The sequence below is a fragment of the Callorhinchus milii genome, unplaced genomic scaffold, assembly GCF_018977255.1.
Source record: "Callorhinchus milii isolate IMCB2004 unplaced genomic scaffold, IMCB_Cmil_1.0 Scaffold10, whole genome shotgun sequence".
In the NCBI taxonomy this organism is placed as follows: domain Eukaryota; kingdom Metazoa; phylum Chordata; class Chondrichthyes; order Chimaeriformes; family Callorhinchidae; genus Callorhinchus; species Callorhinchus milii.
The window spans coordinates 12070589-12090065 of record NW_024704751.1 but is presented as its reverse complement, the minus strand read 5'-3'; the positions used below and the strand labels follow the sequence as shown (position 1 = coordinate 12090065).

General features: G+C 45.0%; 1 protein-coding gene across 1 annotated transcript; it reads left to right on the top strand.

The window, feature by feature from the left end:
* Positions 1-4359: 4359 nt before the first annotated feature.
* Positions 4360-17240, top strand: LOC103185628 (noncompact myelin-associated protein). The gene is made up of 4 exons (XM_007904242.2): positions 4360-4880; positions 15229-15321; positions 15764-15848; positions 16032-17240. The coding sequence occupies exons 2-4, from the start codon at positions 15240-15242 to the stop codon at positions 16171-16173; spliced, it is 309 nt and encodes a 102-aa protein (XP_007902433.2). The 5' UTR covers positions 4360-4880; positions 15229-15239; the 3' UTR covers positions 16174-17240.
* The last annotated feature ends 2237 nt before the right edge of the window (positions 17241-19477 follow it).

The following is a 19477-nucleotide window of genomic DNA, read 5'->3' as shown; positions in this document are numbered from 1 at the left end:
CTGACCTGTACAAATCGTACAATCACCTAAGTTGTACATCTACCCTAGTCCCGTTCAAGATATATTCTATGCAAGTTTGACATAAACTTAGTCCTGTAGCTCAGTGGTTGGAGCACTCGCCTCACAAGCGAGAGACCTGGTTTGAATTCCCGACAGGGCGAAACCTTGGGCAAGTTTCCTTACTCCACACGCCTAATAATAATCCCTCAAGAGAAAAATAAATAAAAATAAATTGGTCACTTCAATCCACCACTGTGGCCGCTACTGTGCGCAATTGGCTGCCACGTTTCGCCCACAAATATACAGTCAATTCACTTTACAGTATATTCTGTGAAGCGCTTTGAGACGTCTCGAAGACGTGATGAAGCCCTATATCAAATACAAGGATTATTTATTGTATAGCTCATGCTTTGCTTAAGTCGTATTAAATGTATAGTCAGTAACTGATACGACTTTAAATTGGTACCTGGGATACCAACTTAAATATAACGCATAATAATCTGTGAATTTGATAAAGCTCCTATGATGTTGAACATCTTATCTCAAAGCGCTTTAAAACATTTCTGTAAAGTATTCATTTGTAGGTGAACCCGGCAGCCAGTTTGCTCAGAGCAATGTCCCGTGAAACAGCCATGAAGTGAATGACTAATTTTATCTGTGGAGGATTAGCACATAACAACATAAGAATTTCCTGGCGAAAGAAGACTGAGATCCATCTCGTTCGCCTTCCACCCTCCTGGCAATCGCTTGACATGTCGTGTCCCAAACTATACACTGTACAGTATGTGGGATTGTTGGTACGGACACGAGGAGAGGGAAACTCCGTTCCATTTTTGAATCAGGATCTTTGAAGGTTCATCAGAAACTCGGTTCAACAAGTTTGTTGCCTCTTAAAAATGAGCAAATCTTGAGTAACCAGAAGCTTCTGAGCTTCAAGCGCCACGTGGGGATTTTGTAACTCGCGCAGTCTCGGCTGACTCTCCAGTACAGTGCAGGTGGGAGGGGTGGGGGGGGGGAATGCATTGTCGGAGGTGCCGTCCTTTGGATGAGGAGTTGAACCGATTTATCTCGTGTGCGAAGTAATGATGGAAGCACATCAATGTTAAAAGGGGAGAGGTAACTGTGCGAAGGATGGAAATGATTCTTTTCTTTTTGCTTCATTGTTGGTCAGAAATGATCTGGATCCAGAATAAATCCCTTCTGCTCAGGCTCCAGCAATGTGCCTTCCTTCACCCTCGTGGGAGAAGCAATACAGTTCCAGTTGTCTTGACTAGACTGAAGATGTTTTCAGGCAAGGGATCTGGACTGGAATTAAAAGCAGGTCCCAGAGGTGAAAAATCAGCATTCCACTCCACTGTGCCAACTGATCCCCTTACGATACTAATCTGAGACCATAATCCAACTCTCGTACCCAAGACACAAACAAAAGCTGATTTGAGTTTCACTCCCACAGTCCTGCGACACTGACAAAAGGCTCATTAGCTTTTAATCCATTTCCAGGCAATAGTAATATTCCTTGAATTTGACACAGCTCCTTATCACGTCGTTGAGGTGTCTCGAAGCCTTTCACGGCGTACGATGTAAAGTACGACCCCGCGTACTTTCTGGGCCAAACGCGGCCGCTGATTTCCGCATAGTTGGTATCCGTTGTGTTCGACGTTATTTACCATTTCCCCCGCAATAACTATTACGATCCTGACATTGTACCTGACATTTTTACCGATTGTTTAAACAAAGAGAATTATTTTGTGTGTGGGTGGTGGTGGGGGGGGGAGTGGGGGGAACAATTCAGGAGCCGAGCAGTTTTGAAACTTGCATCCTGTTTTCCATTCCCTGCAAGAAAAGGTGGTCGGTTGTGCAAGATCCAATCGACACAACATCCCCTTTGATTTCCTCCTTGAATGGCTCCTGTAGTGAAGCGTGCAACTAATCATCATAAGGTGCCTGACAGTCCGGTTAATGTATCTCATAAAACCTGTTGATTGAAGGCACTGTTGAGTGGGCTAATATCGGGTGAGACCCTCTTAGACAAGTGGTGGCTGTGTCCTAGATTGCTGCTGTCTAACAGAAGCCACATTTATAATTCAAGATCCAATTTATTTTGGAATCAGTAGGATTTTGAACCGAGCTGAATGGGATCTCAGTGTTTGCACTTTACCGTGCCCCAATTTGCTGTGTGTGCCAGGCACTATTAAATTACCAGCCCTAATGGCTGAATATTTACTCACCACACACACAAAAAAAAGATATATGCACATACATGTTTAATTTTTTTCTTGCCCATTTATTTTTCGTGTTAGTTGTTTACGTCAGACGCAATGTTGATATTTTGGGCAGTTCGGCTGAAGAGCATTCGTGTAGGTGTGAGTAAATAATTAGGCTATCGACGCAGAGTTTTTTTTTAATTGTAAATTAGCTGGGAAGTCGCAGCTGCAGAAACAGCTTAGGTTCTTATGCGCACGTGTTTTCCAGACAGTTTTGGGGTCGGGATTCCGACTGCAGGAAATCAGTTGGTTAAAAGCAATTTTACTGTTGAATGGTTCATCCATTTTTATAGTTTTTCCTTGGGTCATCCTTACCCAGGCATCACACCTGACTCGGTGACCAGGCAGGTCGGTTGTGCTGTTGAACAGGGAATAGTGGAAAAACCAACTCATTGTCTAGTATTTTTTCCACTTACTCCGCACCTCTCCATACGAAACCAGGAGCCCACTGATCCCAGTAACTGTGACAGAGAAAGCATTTTCGCCCACAAAACACACAGTCGCTACACTTGACAGCATATCCTGTGAAGCACTTTGAGACGTCTCAATGATGTGTTGAGTTGCCATATCAAATGCAAGGATTATTATTAAACCACTTACCTCAATACAGATTGAAGATCAGACCGGATTCCTGACCTTTTTGGCTCTGTTTCACTCCATACAATGAGTATAATCCTTGCGTTTGATATGGGGACATATCACGGTGTAATGTCTCATAAGCACATCATTGAGTTTTCTGTCAAGTGTAGTGACTGTGTGTTCCAGCGCCTTGAGGCGTCCTCCCGACGTGAAAGGCGCTACACAAATGTAATTTTGTTGTTGTTGTTTGTTGGTGCACTCAGCAACCGATTTACACATAAAACAATGCCCCTAAACAAACAGCTGGGAAGAGAGTGACTTATTTTTTTCTCTCTGGAGGGGGGATTGTCGACGAGGACGACGGGAGAAACACTTTTTTCTTTGAACAGTGCCATATAGTTTACCAACTATGATCTGTTAATATTTTACATTAATAGTGTAGTGAATGGATTTGATTTAAAGAGCAGCCTATCTCTCCCTATCAATCAGCTTCCTGTATTTTCTGTTTCTATTTTAAATTGGTGGGTTTCTCTGTCCTGGATTTTGGATAACCAGAAGGTTTGCAGATTTAATTCCCTTTGCACAGAACCCTTATCAGACTCTCTCCCAGCAGCCACTGAAAAATGACTCGACCTAACAAACCCTTCTGTGTCCACTGGAAATGTTTATGTCATGTAATTCCCTGACAAAAGGTCATAAATTCAGGAAGAACATAAATCACAAGGGATTTTTTTTCCCCCCCAAAAAAGGTACATCATTTAATTTGTTCGGTTAAGAATTATTCAGTTACTCAATCCACGACTGGATGTGGGAGAACCACTGTGTGCAATTAGCTGCCGAGTTTCGCCCACAAACAAAATATAGAGTCAATTAATTCACTTTCCAGTGAATCCTGTGAGACGTCTCCAAGATGGGACAAGGGGCTATATCAAATGCAAGGATTATTATTGTGATTATATTATTCATATTTAATTGTTAATTTGAAATTGCATTTTTAAATATAATATCCCTTAATGAAATATTCCAACCCACATCCACAAACTGACCGACTGACTACATTTATACTAAGAGGCAGAATAATTGCTCAGTGTTTGGTTACCCTCGAAACAATGGTCCAATTCAAACTCAAGTCGAGTTCTGGAGCATCTTAACAACAACACGCTGTTTGTTTGCGGCTGGTAGCTCGTTAACCCTTAGGAGCACCTTGAAGTCTTGGATATAATCCGTCGAATCCACACAAATAAAACTTTTTCACTCGTGCGTGCTCAGGGAGAAGCAGAAAGGATTGCAGGAGGTGGAGTGAGATTGGGTTAAGACGACCGGCCAGCCTAAATAAAACTGGTGTGTGTGTGTGTGTGTGTGTGGGGGGGGAGCTAGTTAGCTCAGTGTGGGTTGTTGGCTTTATCTGCAAGTACTGAGAGCTACTTTTGCACAAAGAGAGAGTCAGAGAGCTGCGAGCTAAGCCTGTGTGGGTTTAAAGGGCAGCATTTTATCACCCCCCCCCCAAAAAAAAAAGACACTAAATGAAAAGTTAAAAAAAACTTTATAACTAAGATTAGTTTTCTTAAGGGTGAAAAGCAAAGTGGAGATGGTGGGGGGGGGTCTTTTGTGGGTACAGGAGAAGACACTGAGCAGTTCCTGTGATGATCTGAGAGAGAGAGAGAGAGAGCGAGAGCGAGAACGAGAGAGATAGAGAGGATTGTGTTAACCGCTGCTTTGCTGGTGATCACCTGGGCAGATCAGGAAAGCAGTTCAACCTGTTGAGTTGGTTGAGAAGGGAAGTTGGGAGTTGGCGATGGGAGCAAGCGTTGCCTTTAGCCCAGTCACCAGTAAGTGAGTGAGTGAGTGATTGCTGTCAAGTCGAGTCATTGCATTTGCCTCAATTGGAGTTTCCACCGACACAGAAGCGACCCAAAGACATTGGAAGCTACAGGGAGAGATGTTGCTCTGCGGACAGAGAGGCTGAGACGCTGGGAACACAAACTCCTCTGGAACCCAAGACACAGTTTCTGGCTGCTTCAGGCAAAGGAAACGCAGGTAAGTAAAAGAAAGGTATTTGATCTTTGTTCTCAGGCGTTTTAGAGTCCAGGCAAAGTTAACTGAAGAACTTCCTTTAGTTTTTTTTTGCAGTAACTTTTTTTAAAAAAAAAGAAAAAAGGTTTGTAGAGTGTCTGTCTGTCTGTCTGTCCGTCCGTGTGTCTGATTTCTCGTTGTGCTTTGTGGATGGATGAGTCAGGAGATTTTCAGTGTTAAAGCAGTGTTAAAGCTGACACACATTATGGAAAATTAAACGCTTAGAAAATACCCTTGGTTAAGGGAATGAATGGGTAAGGTATCAGAAAGCAGTCCGGTCCAGGCAGGATTCTTGATAGTTCATTACATGGATTAATATATAATAATAATGATAATAATACTGGCATTTGATACAGCGCCTTATCACGTCCTCGAGAGGTCTCAAAGCGCTTCACAGGATACACTGCAAAGCGAGTGACTGCGTATTTTGTGGGCGAAACGTGGCAGCCAATGCGTCCCACAAACAGCCGTGGAGTGAGTTAACCATTTTATTTAAAGGATTGTTGGTCAGGACACCGGGAGGGGTGGGGGGGGGGGAAGAGAGAGGAAAACCCCCTTTCCTCTTTTCGAATAGATTCGCAAAATCTTTTAATGTTCATCGGAACAGGCAGGCAGGAAGCTCGGCTTAACGTCTCCTCTGGAGGACTGATAAGCGCAGTCATGTCACTGTGGGTTCGGATGAACTTTATTAAGCAAGAGAACGACATTCGAGTCGATCAGAACTTCCATTTCATCCACAAGACACAGTCTGTCCATTGTCACCTTGGACACCAATGTTAATTTCCTCAACAATGGACATTGTCCGCAGAGAAGCTGCCGGTGAACAATGACGGGCTGGTGTTTGCTGGCAGCGTGTGGTGAGGTGACGTCCGCCTGCACAGTCCCAACGATTCTCCTGACTGCTGCTCGCTAGGAAAATGACAGCGATATTATAATAATAATAACATCCCTCGCGTCTGATCCAGCGCCTAATCACGTCTTCGAGACGTTTCAAAGCCCTTCACAGAACATACGGTAAAGGGCAGTGACTGTATTTTGTGGCCCAAACGCGGCAGCCCAAAAGGTCGTGGATTGAGGGACGTTATACCCCCAGTAAAGCTAACTCTCCTAATAGCAGCAGTGGGTGCTAACGACAAGGGTTCCAGCAGGTTGGGTATCGAAGTGACTCATGTGTGAATCACCAGTAATGAGGCTTGACTTTCTTGCCGATGGAGTTGGCTAATAGCATTGTATACAAAATGCGAGTTCCTTGTTGCCCTCAGGATGAAAGTTATGTGTCAATAGATAGGGTGTGCGTGGCTGAGGATTGTAGCACAGGAAGTGTAGTGGGCAGACTCTCTCCAACGTTTAATCAATAAAGAAAAAGGTTGGTTATTCTCAACTCGTCTGTGAAGACTCATTTGAGTGCGGCGGGGGTTTGCATACTTGTTGGAACTCCTAAATTCCTGGCCCTTATGTTAAAACCAACGAAATCTACCTGACCCCCAAACACACCTGACCTGCTTTCTTTCCCGAACTGACCTGGTTTTGTTAATATCCCGGTTAATGATTATCTCTGTTTTTCTCTCTCTCCCTCTTAGTTTCTTTGTCTCTTGTCTTAGTCACAAACCTTATCTAGCAACGCTAATCTTGAATATCATTACTGAACTTTGATTTGCCTTCATAATTCCCGCACTTGACTGCAATGCTCTCTCTGTTGTCTGCAGTTGCTGGCACGGTAAATGCATTGTCCTGAGCTTTTTTTAACCAGTGAAGACAGATTGATCTTTTTGGATGTGAAGCCACTCTCTCCTTTTGTAAAACAAAATAATAATTTGGTCGCTCGATCCACGACTGTTTGTGGGACGCTGCTGTGTGCAATTGGCTGCCGCGTTTAGCCCACAGAATATGCAATCAATTCACTGTACAGCGTATCCCATGAAGCGCTTTGAGACGTCTCAAACGACGTGATAAGGCTCTGTGTCAAATGCTGCTGTTATTGTTGTTATTTAATGCTGACTTTGCGAGTGAATAAGCAAAAAATCGCTGTGTTATTTAATATTGTGTTGAAGCCTCCCCCGGCGACTGGGCAGAGGAATGACGCAGAACAACTGGTCTCTTTATGTTGGCAAAGATGTTTGCGCTAAGAATTTGTGTTGGTGTTGCCGGTCGTGGCACGAGCAACGTGGTGAACGAGGAATGCTGTCGGTCGGCCTGCTCCAGTTTGCTCTGTCTGCTTTGTCTCCCGCCGCCTCCTCTTCACTTGCGGCCTTGCTCTCCGTCTGTCTCTGGCATCAGTCGGGGTGAAATGGATCCGTTCTGTTGTACTGGGAAGGGCTGGTGGGTCACTGGAATGCCCTCCTTGCACAAGCAGCAGCAACGGCAACAACTTGCATTTGCACAGAGCCCCACCCACCCCACTGCCCCACCTGCACCTTCCCCGAGACACTAGACGGTGGCAGAGAAACCACCCCATCGGCGAGGCATTCATTCACTTGGGTTTGGCGGCGAGTTGCCGTGATTTGTGCCAATGATTCGCCATCAAACGTGCAGCGATGGAGAGGTTTTGTGGAGCCGAGTGACTTGCTGCACAAATCCAACTACGGTGAGGTCAAACCGTAGGTAGCCTTCACGTGACTGATTGCGTGTCTGCTGTAGTGGTTTAATTAAACCGCTGTTTCGATGGGCTGCACCTACACGGCCCGTGTTAATTGAGGAGACGGGTTGACTGGACGGAAGGGGTCTATGCCTCGGTGATTGCCACTGGTTTAAAGTGATGGAAAGTGGGGGCCAAATCAGGTTCCCTGCTTCACATCTCCCGTTCGAATTAACATCTCTGCTCTTTTTTTTGTTGCTGTGGGTCAGTGGGATGTCGGTGACACAAGCGGAAACCCATCACCGTGCTGTTTTTTTTTCCTTTTCAAGGAACTATCCAGTTCCCTTTTGAAATTGGAGTTTAAGTATTCTCAGCACCGGCCAATACAACCGAGGAATGGCCCAGTCATTGCCAAGCAGTGAGCCATCGCACACTGAGATAAACACTGGCGAGCCTTCTTCATTCCAAGGTCCACACCAAGTATAGATTTTTTTTTAACTCCCTTTCTTCTCCCCCCCCCCCCCACTTCGCTCTCTCTCTCTCTCTCTCTCTCTCAGATTGAACTTGACGAGCAAGATTCTCATTTTGGGAACTGTCCAACGTGCAGTACTTTGTGTAAACGGATTAGGGAACACAAAACAGAGCCAGGTTTGAACACAGAACACGCTACGCGGCTGAGACTTGTGTAAATAATAGTCACTATCGGCGTTTGCAGAGCTAACAGTATGGGCTTGGGTTGTTTTTTTTTCTGGTTGGGTTTAACCCTTAAAATATCTCCTTAAAATCGATCGAGAGCAGAGACCTTGATTTCCCCGATCCCTCTGCCGCACCCCCTGCTTCAGATCTGGCCCGAAGACCTTCCTCTTCGACCATGCTTACGGTCACCTCTTCCTTCCCTCCCTCCCTCCCTAGCTTGGGGTCAGGCTCCGCCACTGTCTAGCTCTCCGAGACTCTGCCCTGCGCAAAGGGGCGCTATATACCTGCGAGTTGTTGTGGTTGTGTTGACCGTTCTCTGACTCAGTCCAGCGACGCTAAAGCCAATTGGAGATCAGATGATTCAGCAGAATAATAATAAATAATCCTCACACTTGATACAGCGCCTCATCATCACGTCGTTGGGACGTCTCAAAGCGCTTCACAGGATACACTGTAAAGGGAATCGACTGTATATTTTGCGGGTGAAACAAAACAGCGGAGGACAGAGATGTAACCTGGTGTGTGTGGATGTCTCACACTATGTGGTAATCTAGCAATTAACTCACTAATGGACGGAACAGCTCAAATTAGCAAGATGGGCTATTTTCCTAAACGCACAAGTATGCAATATTGCCTCAGTAATTTGTGTCATGTAAGCTCTTGGGCTGATAAGCGGCACTCCTTAATAACTGCTGAGGGATAACATGATGTTGTTACTGTGTGGTGTGGTGTGTAAACACTGGGCACAAGCACCTTTTAATGGCCTTATGTTACAAGTTTAAGATCCTGGAATAAATTTAGCTCATCTCATCCTGGACAGCAATTGAGAGCAACACAATTTGCAACAACAACTGGCATTTATACAGCGCCCTCCATGTGGGGTAGTATCTTGGAGAGCTGAAAATGTTCTTCATGAAGGTACATGGGCCCAGTTGTTATGGTGCCAAAATGTGGCAGCCATTTGCCTACAGCAGCGTCCTCGGCCGGAGTAATTGGCGAGTGATCAGCAGTGAGATTTCCTCAATAGTCCAGGGACTGGAGCTAATTAGTGTGCAGAATGCTGATTAGTTTATTGATGTAAAAGGGCATGATTGGACCTTTAAGAATACCTGTGATGGTGTATACCTTATCACAAAGATGTGATAAGGCACTATGTCAAACGCAAGGATTATTATTATTATTATTATCTAGAGGAACTTCACATTGGAAAGTTGTCTGCTGTGTGTACACACATATATAGATATATACGGCATAGTTTACACAGAGGCCAATGGTGTTCTCAAATTACTCAGTTTCAGTAGCAAACCGTGAAGCCAATCGCTGTTTGTGCTGGATATTCAAGCCGTGATTCGACACAAAACACAGCAACACGAAACATTAGCCGTGCAGTGTAAAAAGGGTGTCATTAATTTACTGCTGTCTCATGGTGCTTAAAGGTTCTTTGCTGCTGCCCACAACGGGCTCCAGATTATCTTTTTTTTAAATATCACTGGGCATTTGAACGGGAGCCAGGCTGAAACCCAAGCCAGCTGTTGTGTTCTTACTTTGGAAGGAGCGCAGAGTCCAGACCTGGTTTGTGTGCTCTCACCTGCTGAAACAGCACCAATTTGTTACCTTCCAAAGGACGGGCAGTTTGTGGAAAGGGGAACGGGCTTTTCATGGCCAAATAATGTCATAATCATCATCTCATCCTCAGCCCAGTCAGCTTTCACTGCATGCACAACGACAACAACAAATTACATTTCTATAGCGCCCTTCACGTCAGGAGGGTGTCCCAAGGCCACGACAAGCCCAAATTAAACTAAATTAAGGGGCTGGGAGAAAACTCCTGTAAAGGGAAAGGAATTTGACTACAGTGAAGAATGGGGATGTGTCAAAACACGCTGCAGGGTGCAGAGAATATGACTTGTCCGGTCCGGATTCTCTTACCCATTAGAGCTTTGGCTCGCAGGATTAAGGAACTTGTCTTGCTTTCCAAATAGGCTTTAGATCGCTGACTGGCAGACGTGTCCGCTCAGAGCCACTTGATCACAGAGGAGATCCCAGTTCTTGCCGAAGCCATGTGGCGTTCTGCGCTCAACCAAATCATCAGTTGGTTGCCATGATTTCCTCCCACCTTTCAGCCCCGGGTAATCTGTGCCCCCAGGAAACCGAGAATCTCGCCATCAAGATGAGAGGAGTGGCGACCACATTTTAGGAGCTGCAGTAGAGGCTTTCATTCCATCCGCTTGATGACGCACGCGCTTGTGAGCGGAAGCTGATCGATTGGTACATAACGTTTGGAGACATTGCAATCCGAGGGAGAACGGGAACCAGTTCAGCCATTGCGACAACCTTCGAGACGGCTCAAAGCGCTTCACAGAATAGACTGTAATGTGAACCGACCGTGTATTTTGTGGGCGAAACGCGGCAGCCAATTGCGCACAGCAGCGTCCCCCACAAACAGTCGTGGATTGAAGTGACCGATTTATTATTGGTTTTAAATGATTTATTTTTTTTGGAGGGTGGGGGGGAGGGAGGGAAAGATGTTTTTAAGAATAGGAAATCCCACCGTTATCATGAGGCGTTTGCTGCTACAGTAGGAGGAGGGCTTACATCACGCTCTGTCTCTACCTGCCGTTTACCTGGGTGGCTAACTGGTGCTTACGATGGAATGCATTCCGTCCGAATGGGTACTGACTGATCTTCAGCTAAACAGTGGCTCGGCTGCAACAGTTACTACAGTCAACACTGTGACCGAGCACTTTGATCTTTCCCCTCGGTTTCCACCCACGAGAAGTTTCAAAACGCCAGGTGAAATTCTCGGCGGTTCGTGTAAAGCAGTCCCTGATCGCGTCGTCGAGCAGTTTCGCCCCGTTTTTACATTTTACGTTTCAAAAACCCTCTCCAAACTGTGCAGTCCTGCAGCTCAGTGGTCAGAGAGCTCGCCTCGCAAGTGAGAGGACACGCGTTCGATTCTCGGGCAGGTCGGGGCGAAACCTTAGGCAAGTTTCCTTGCTCCGCGTGTATGCACACACACGCACACAGACACACACACGCACACACATGCGCCTCTGTTTACCCGGCAGTAAGTAGGAACCCGCTTGTTGGTCGATTGGCGGATCGCTTTTCCAGGGATAATACATGTGGTCACTCAACCCGTGACTGTTTGTGGGGACACCACTCTGCGCAATTGTCTGCCGTATTTCGCCCACAAATTGCAACAGTCAATCCACTCCACCGTATATTCTGTGAAGCGCTTTGAGACGTCTCAACGACGTGATAAGCAAGGGTTATTATTCTCATCATGTAGCGGATCAAATCAGATGTTACTCGAGATTGGTACAGGCCAGATTCACCATTTTACTGATCGTTTAACTATTTTGTAACCTTCTGCACCAGAATGAGAGGGAGTCTGAGCCGGTAGTGGTTTTGTGCATAAGAACATAAGTAAATACGAGACGGAAAAAAGACCGAGGTCCATCTTGTTCGCCTTCCACCTTCCTGGCGGTCGCATGTACATGTGTCCTGCGTGCTATTTATCCCATAATGTTATTTTCTAAAAGAAAACGATCTAATCTGTGTTTGAAGGTGCGAAAGAGACGTGTTGAAGAGCCCAGAAGCGAGTGACCTGGCCCATTTTAATCATAGTTGCTGATGCGTTCACATTTTTTTTTAAACCACGTGACGATGAGTCAAAAGTAGACAATTACAGACCAGACTCATAAACGATTATTAAATAATTGGTTGCATCAAAAAACAATCCCAGGGCAATGACACACTGCCCCATGGCCACTTTGAGCGCTGTATTCCGGGAGAGGCAGATATAATGGCATTTACCTGGTGATTAAGTCGACGAGCAGACAGCTTTAAGGAGAATCTGGGGTATTTCATAGTGAAGGGTTGATTCTGCTTTGGGTGATGGAACTCTTTTGGATCAAGTGCTGACTCCAGCAGTTGGCCTTGTTGTAGCCTCGGAGTGAGGTTGGTGCTTCGTGCTACATTGGAACTTTTTTTTTTACTGTGGATCCACATTCACTATAACAATAATAATAACAATCCTTGCATTTAATACAGCCCCTTATCCCATCGTCGAGACGTCTCAAATTGCTTTGCCGAATATACTGTAAAGTGATGATAGTATACTACAATATAAATATAATATGTTGCACTAGCGATTGGATCGCGACTGCACAAACTTCAAGTCACATAAAAGATCGAAGAGCAGACTTTGATACCATCAGCTTACAATGACCTTGAACCTGGATCCCAGGAATGAAAGAGCAGCTAATCTGAGCACATGATACAGTCACCGACAGGAACACCATCTGGATAGGAACAGGATGGAAGGTTCTAAGACTGAGAGACTGAGTCTGGTACGAGAGGATAAGCAGGAACCTGGTTGTTAGTCGATTGGTGGATCATTTTCCAAAGGAAATAATCCCTTTTTTAAAAAGAATAACAATTTAGTCACTCAATCCACGGCTGTTTGAGGGGACGCTGCTGTGCACAATCGGCTGCCGCGTTTCACCCACAAAATCTATACAGTCAATTCGCTTTACAGTGTATCCTGTGAATCGCTTTGAGACGTCTCGAAAACGTGATAAGGCTCTGTATCAAATGCAGGGATTATTATTGTTATTATTATAAAATACACGTGGGTTCTGCCTCGACTGGAATGTCACCTATTGACTCAGAACCTTTATTAATAATAATGGAACAGACCATGGTCTGCTGAGCGGAGGGAACGAGCAGGTTGAAAGTACAGGGTTCAGGCTCGGCGGCACAGCCTATGTTGTGGGTGAGAGCGTGTGGTGACTGTCTTGCACGTTCTGATCTCACTAATAATAATAACGATGATGATGATGACGATGGTCTTGCTTTGTTTCCATGGCTGTTGTGTGTTTAACAGGCACATTAGCCTCTGCGGTGTATTTGCTGAACCCACTATTGAGACGGCATGTTGCGTGTTGGGAAACAGAAAGACTTGACCTGTAAACAAAGCTGAGAGACTGATTAATCGCTGGACCTGATGTTGGGTGTTACACACAGACTTTAGGGCCGTGCGGCCCATGTTACTAAACTGCACGAGGAGCGAATGTGATTCCGTTGAACTTTAGCACCGGCCGGAGGTGATTTACAAACCCGCTCCACGCGGGAGTGCTGAAGGTGCCGGATATAATGCCGTCAAGCACCATCGTGTGGCCTTAAACCCCAGCAATAACGGTCTACCGTTGCTGCGTGGAATTGTCTTCCGGGTTTCGCCCACAAAATACACAGCCACTACACGATAGTGTATTCTGGGAAGCGCTTCGAAGACGTGAGAAGCTCTATATCAAATCCAAGGATTATTATTATATCAAGTGCCAGGGTTATTATTATTATTATATAATACAAATGGCTGTTTATTTCTTGGCTCTGGTGCCCACTCCCAGGCCTTTGCACTAATTGGCCTTGTGCCCACAGCAGGGGGCTAGCAGGACCTCGCCACGAGAGAGCCCGAACGCCTTGCAGTGCTGCTCCGCGCCAATGTTCTGCTGCATTGATTGATTGGTTGGTTGGTTGGTTGATTGATTGATTGATTGATTGATTGATTGATTGATTGATTGATTGATTGATTGATTGATCAGCGATGAAATGTTACTCGGACCTGGGTTACCAGCGCCCTCCGGTGGAGACCCTGTGATAAGTCAAGCGCCTAACTTTTTTAACTGAACATTCATTCCATCACTGACGCACAGCAATAATCATCGTCATCCTTGATATAGCGCCTTCTCACATCGTGGGGACGTACGCCTCAAAGCCCTTTGCCTAACGTACTGTAAAGTGAATTGACTGTATGTTTTGTGAGCGAAACGCGGCAGCCAATTGATTGCGCTCGGCAGGAAACAGTGACTGGGTATGAGCTTTTTTTTTAGGTGAAGAGGCCCTTTAGCCCAGTTGATCTTTCAAGAATATCCACCCAAACATCTTCCCTCAGGCACATAACTAACCAACCAGGAAATGTCAAGCACTAAAATCTGGGTTTGTGCGAAAAATTCTTAAATTCGGTCTCGATTCGGAAGCTGATGCTCCCATCACTTTCAGAAGAGAAAAGGCAGGAGATGGGATAAAGAGGTGGGGAACGTGGCGTGTTTTCTTCTGCTGCGGGGATTGAATTGAATTGAACTGATTAGTGGGTCAGAGAGAGTGCACGGTGGCTTAGGTTTCGTTGCTGAAGAGTCTGGAGCTGGAAGTTGAACCAAAAACAAAAGTAACAAATATGTAAGAAACACGAGATTCGGTATTCATGTTAGGAATGTGGACAGGTGGCTTCCAGTGAATTGAATGACCTCGTGACTAAAGGAAGGACTTCATTTTTTCCTGAGGGTTTTTACATGTGGTAACAGTGCACAGTGCAGGAGAGGTATATGGGTATGGGGTCTATTATATTAATAATAACAATATAATCCTCGCATTTGATATAACACCTTATCACGTCGTCGAGACGTCTCAAAGCGCTTCACAGAATATACTGTCAAGTCAATTGACTGTGTATTTCGTGGGCAAAACGCGGCAGCCAATTGCACACAGCAGCGTCCCCACAAACAATCAAGGATTGAGTGATCAAACTATTTATTTGGAAGGATTATTACTCTCAGAAAGTGATCTGCCAATCGACTAACAACCGGGTTCCTACTTACTGCTGGGTAGACAGAGGCGTGGAGTAAGGAAACTTGCCCAATGTTTCGCCCTGTCCTGCCCGGGAATCAAACCCAGGTCCTCTCGCTTGCGAGGCGAGTGTTCTATCTGCTAAGCTACAGGATCTTGCGACGTACCCTACGTTACACACCTGTACTTCAAATTATTTTACCCATTCAAAACATGGATAAAATAATTCAATATTACTACTAAAAACGTATTTGTGGGTATAGTATTTAAACCGGAAAGAATAGCGATTTATTTAGTGTGAGGTCCGCTTTCGGAGGTCTTGCTCAATCCCCTTGGATCCATTCTGTGTGGCGGTGTGTTTTGAATCCAGGCTCCTTTCTCTTAACCCTGGATTTTTTTTTATTTCCGCAGTAACCCTCAGCATGGCAGCCACCACCACAGAGGCAGGGAAATTCAATGTGACGTCAGCAACTTCCAAGACTCCTGAACAAATGTTGTACCAGAGTAAGAATGCCTTCTTTATGTTCAATCATTTCCTTGTTGTTAGTAAAACTGCTTCGTGAAACTGAGAGGTGTAACACAGGCTATGGAGCGACATTCAATAATTGGTTGTTACGGTCAAGTGTTTATTTAGTAGTAACACTTTGAGACATTTACCTGAAGTGAAAGGCGCTGCAGCAAATAATAATATAATCATAATATAATAATAATCCTGGCATTTGATACAGCGCCTTATCGCCGCTTCGAGACGTCTCAAAGCGCTTCACAGGATAGACTGTAAAGTGAATGGAGTGCATATTCTGTGGGTGAAACGTGGCAGCCAATGGCACACGGCAGCGTCCCCACAAACAGCCGTGGATCAAATGACCAATTTATTATTATTATTATGGACACAATCAATGACGTGAGCTGCAAATTCTGTTTCAATCCTGTTTTTGTGTTGCAGGCTCTGGTGCTATCGTAGCTGCTATTGTGATCGTAATAATAATCCTATTCACTTTGGTGGTGGTGGTTTTGAAGCACTGCAACAGGTAATTGCGCTCTGGGACGCTACCCTGCACGAGGGGTGTTACATAAACACAAGTTGTTGTTGGAACAGGGGGAGGGAATCATGACCATTTCTCTCCGAAGCATTTACGTCGGTTGATGATCAAAAAAAACGTCCGCTTTTCAGTCGTGAAAAAAAAACTGATGATTTCCTTCCTTTCCCGCAGACAAAACCGAATAAGAAGGGAACTGGCTCCCAAAGCTTCCAAACAGGCGTCCAACCCGTTTGCACAGAGCAGCATCGCAGGCAGTCGGCCCACCTCCCTCGTCTCCATCTCGTCCAACATCCCCCTGGAGAGGAAATATTAACAGCGTCTCCTGGTTGGAGCCGAGAGAGGATGACGAGTTTTTACAGTCGACGAGCGCAGGAATGGCTGGGCGGTAGGAAGTGGGGAAGACATGCATGTGAGTGCGTGTGTGTGTGTAATCCAAACACAACTAGAACATCTCCAACTTGGCGGAGTGTGCCATGCACTGATTTTCACACTCGCGCCCCGGAAACCAAGCAGAAGGAATAGCTCCACAGATGTCAACTTTACGACCATGGCTTGGAGTTCATCCTCCACCCCCGAAACTGATCTCCGAGTCTTTGCCGATGACGAAGGTCTCTGTGTAGCTGAAGGAGAGAGTGTGTGTGTGTGTCTCGCCACTGGATGGAGACTCAGTGGATTTACTTACCGTCAGGGTCAGAGGGTTTTGACTGTGAACTGATCCCTCGAATCGGATTGAGGGTCGTTTGACGTCCATCCTTGCAGTTAAATTGTTTGTGACTGCCACAGACGTTACAATGAAGGAAAAGAAAACTATCAAAACTGTTTACATTGACTATGTTTCACTAACTTGCCTGGTTAGTTTGCTTCGAAGGTACTACCCATCACGTGTGAAAGGCGCACCTTATTTCTGTCTGTTGTCAGTTTAACTCTTTAAATCCCAAACTCCCCTGGGAAGAGATTGCTTCTGAAGGAAACGCTTTTCTTCCAAAGTTCTGTACAGTGTTTTTTTTTTGTTTGTTTTGTTTGCTTTATATGTGACCCGACATTTTGTAAGAAGAACAGATAGCAGTAATATCAGCTGCGGAGATAAATGAATAGAGAAATCGCAGTCAAGTTCATTTGACTGCACTCAAGCAAACGTCTCCGTCTTGAATAGTCTCATTATTTATTTATTTTTGTTGTGAATGTTTTTTTTTCTAACATTAGAACAGCTTAATGGTGCATCGTGAATATTCTGTATGTTTTTGGAGTGTTCGGTCATAGTCTAGCCATCAAAAGAGAGAGGGAGGGAGAGTAGGTACAATCAACCTCATGGGGAAAATGAGAGAGCGATGGGAACATAGGAACAGGAGGAGGCCATTCAGCCCCTTGAGTCTGTTCTGCCATTCTATTAGATCATTGGCTGATCTGTGCCTCAACTCCAATTACCTGCCTTTGCCCCACAAAGGCAGATATCCTTTGAGACGCCTCCAAGACGTGATAAGGCGCTATATCAAATGCAAGAATCATTATTATTATTATTATTATCTTCCCCTCTTCGAGTCTGACCCAGTTCTTTGCAAAACGCTCAGAGACATTATCCTTCATGAAGGATATATAATACATATATATATATATATGCAAGTTGTTGTTCTATTGAATCCCAACCGAATTGGTTAGGAAATGTCACAAGATCAGAGTAACGTTTGAAGGATGAACTCATTTTTTTTTTATATTGTTAACCACAATGAAGCTGGTTTTATTTTTAGAAAACACAGTGACGGTAAATGTTTCCGATGATAAATGGATGTGAAAGTCAGGTACCTGCTTACCAACCGATTGTCTGCTGAACCCCAAAACTGCCTGCACACACCCAAGCCGGTTATAACGACGCCTCCTGTAGTTTAGAGCTACTATGATGACTTGTGCGTTAAGATAATTGAAGTAAAACGGCCTTTAAAAAGAATCAACGCCAAACTAATCAGCTTCACACCAGCTCCGTGTAAACCAGAAATATAGAAAACTGTGTTGTTTTATCAACTGGATTTAACGTCCGGGGAAACAAAATAGAGAGTTGAGGTTGGGGCTGAATTTAGGTTGTGGGTCTTCTCAGATCTTTGCCTCTTTCAAAGTGGGGGGGGTGGGGGGGGAGGGGGGGTGAAGTGAGTCTTGGCTGTAAAACGATCATGGGCTGAGGGACGTGGTGGGGGTTTACCTGGGACTGAACTAGCTGATCCATAGTAATCGAAGGCAGATGTGGGGTTAGGTAGACCTGTCCTCCTCAACCGTTTGAGTCAAAGTTGCAGCAGGAAATGTGCTCCTCGTTGGACCCATAATGCCTGTAGTGTTTTTTTGTGTGGGGACAGGGGTGTGCAACTAGATGGGTGTCATCACTGTTGCTTAAGAGTCTCCAAACCAAGCTGAGAATTCCATGATCCCACCTATACGTGGAAATCCCAGAGTTAGATTGTTGGAATGGAATCCGCACTCTCTCTCTCTGGAGGGATGTATCCTGCTTACCTAATTCCAGAGAGTATCAGACGCGGGTTGGCAAGAGCCCAGGCTTGGGGAGGGAGCCCAGAGGGCGCATTGGGGTAACTGCTGGATTAAAACCGCCCAGCTTGGCTGTTGAGAGCGCTGTCTGGCAAGCTTTCCCGAAATTTCCCCAGCATTTTTCCTTGGAATCTAATTAAAGTTTCGGTTGATGGGAATAAACAGTAAGACGATGGAAATCTCATCGGTTACAGCCTCCACCTGAGTCCCGAGACTAGACTGTAAACGTGAAGCAAATTTTGGTTAAGAATTTTTTTATATAATGTATATTTTTGGTGGATCTGGTCCCTTCTGAATCTTGTTTTTGTTCCGGTTAAACTCCAGGATTCGTCACAATATGCTACGAATAGACGAACCGACTTGTCGACTGCCAGAATTAACCTTAATTCAACGTAACTTGCGCTGTATGCATGTCACGTGTAAGACTACTAAGCGGTGCTGAATCGTATCTTTCCCCGTGTAGTTCCACCACGATGGTCGCTGTACTTATTTTCCCGTTGTCGTCCGTGTTAACATCCTGCGGTTGGGTCTGAAATATTACTGGAAGTAGCTCCAAATAAAATGATAGTCAAACTCACGCAAGTCGTTATCAGGTGGGACCGTAGAATTTAAGGTGATTTAGGCAAAGTATGAGTTGTGTCGAACTTACGCCAGTCGTGTTACGTCCCAGTTGTACTTTATGTACACAAAATTACACGACTTCTGGATTGCCTGGTAATAATAATAATAATCCTTGCATTTGATATAGCGCTTTTCACGTCGGGAGGACGTCCCAAAGCGCTTCACAGAATATACTGTAAAGTGAATTAACTGTATATTTGTGGGCGAACGCGGCAGCCAATTGCGCACAGCAATGTCCCACAAACAGTCGTAGATTGAAAATGACCAATTTATTATTGTTTTTGGTTTTGGAGGGATTATTATTAGGCTCTGTGTGGAGTAAGGAAACTTGCCCAAGGTTTGGCCCTCTGCCTGGGATTGAACTCAGGTCTCTCACTTGCAAAGCGAGTGCTCTAACCACTGAGCTACAGGACTCCACACACATAATGTTGAGGCAAGGTTTCTGAACTATGTTCAACCCAGGCATA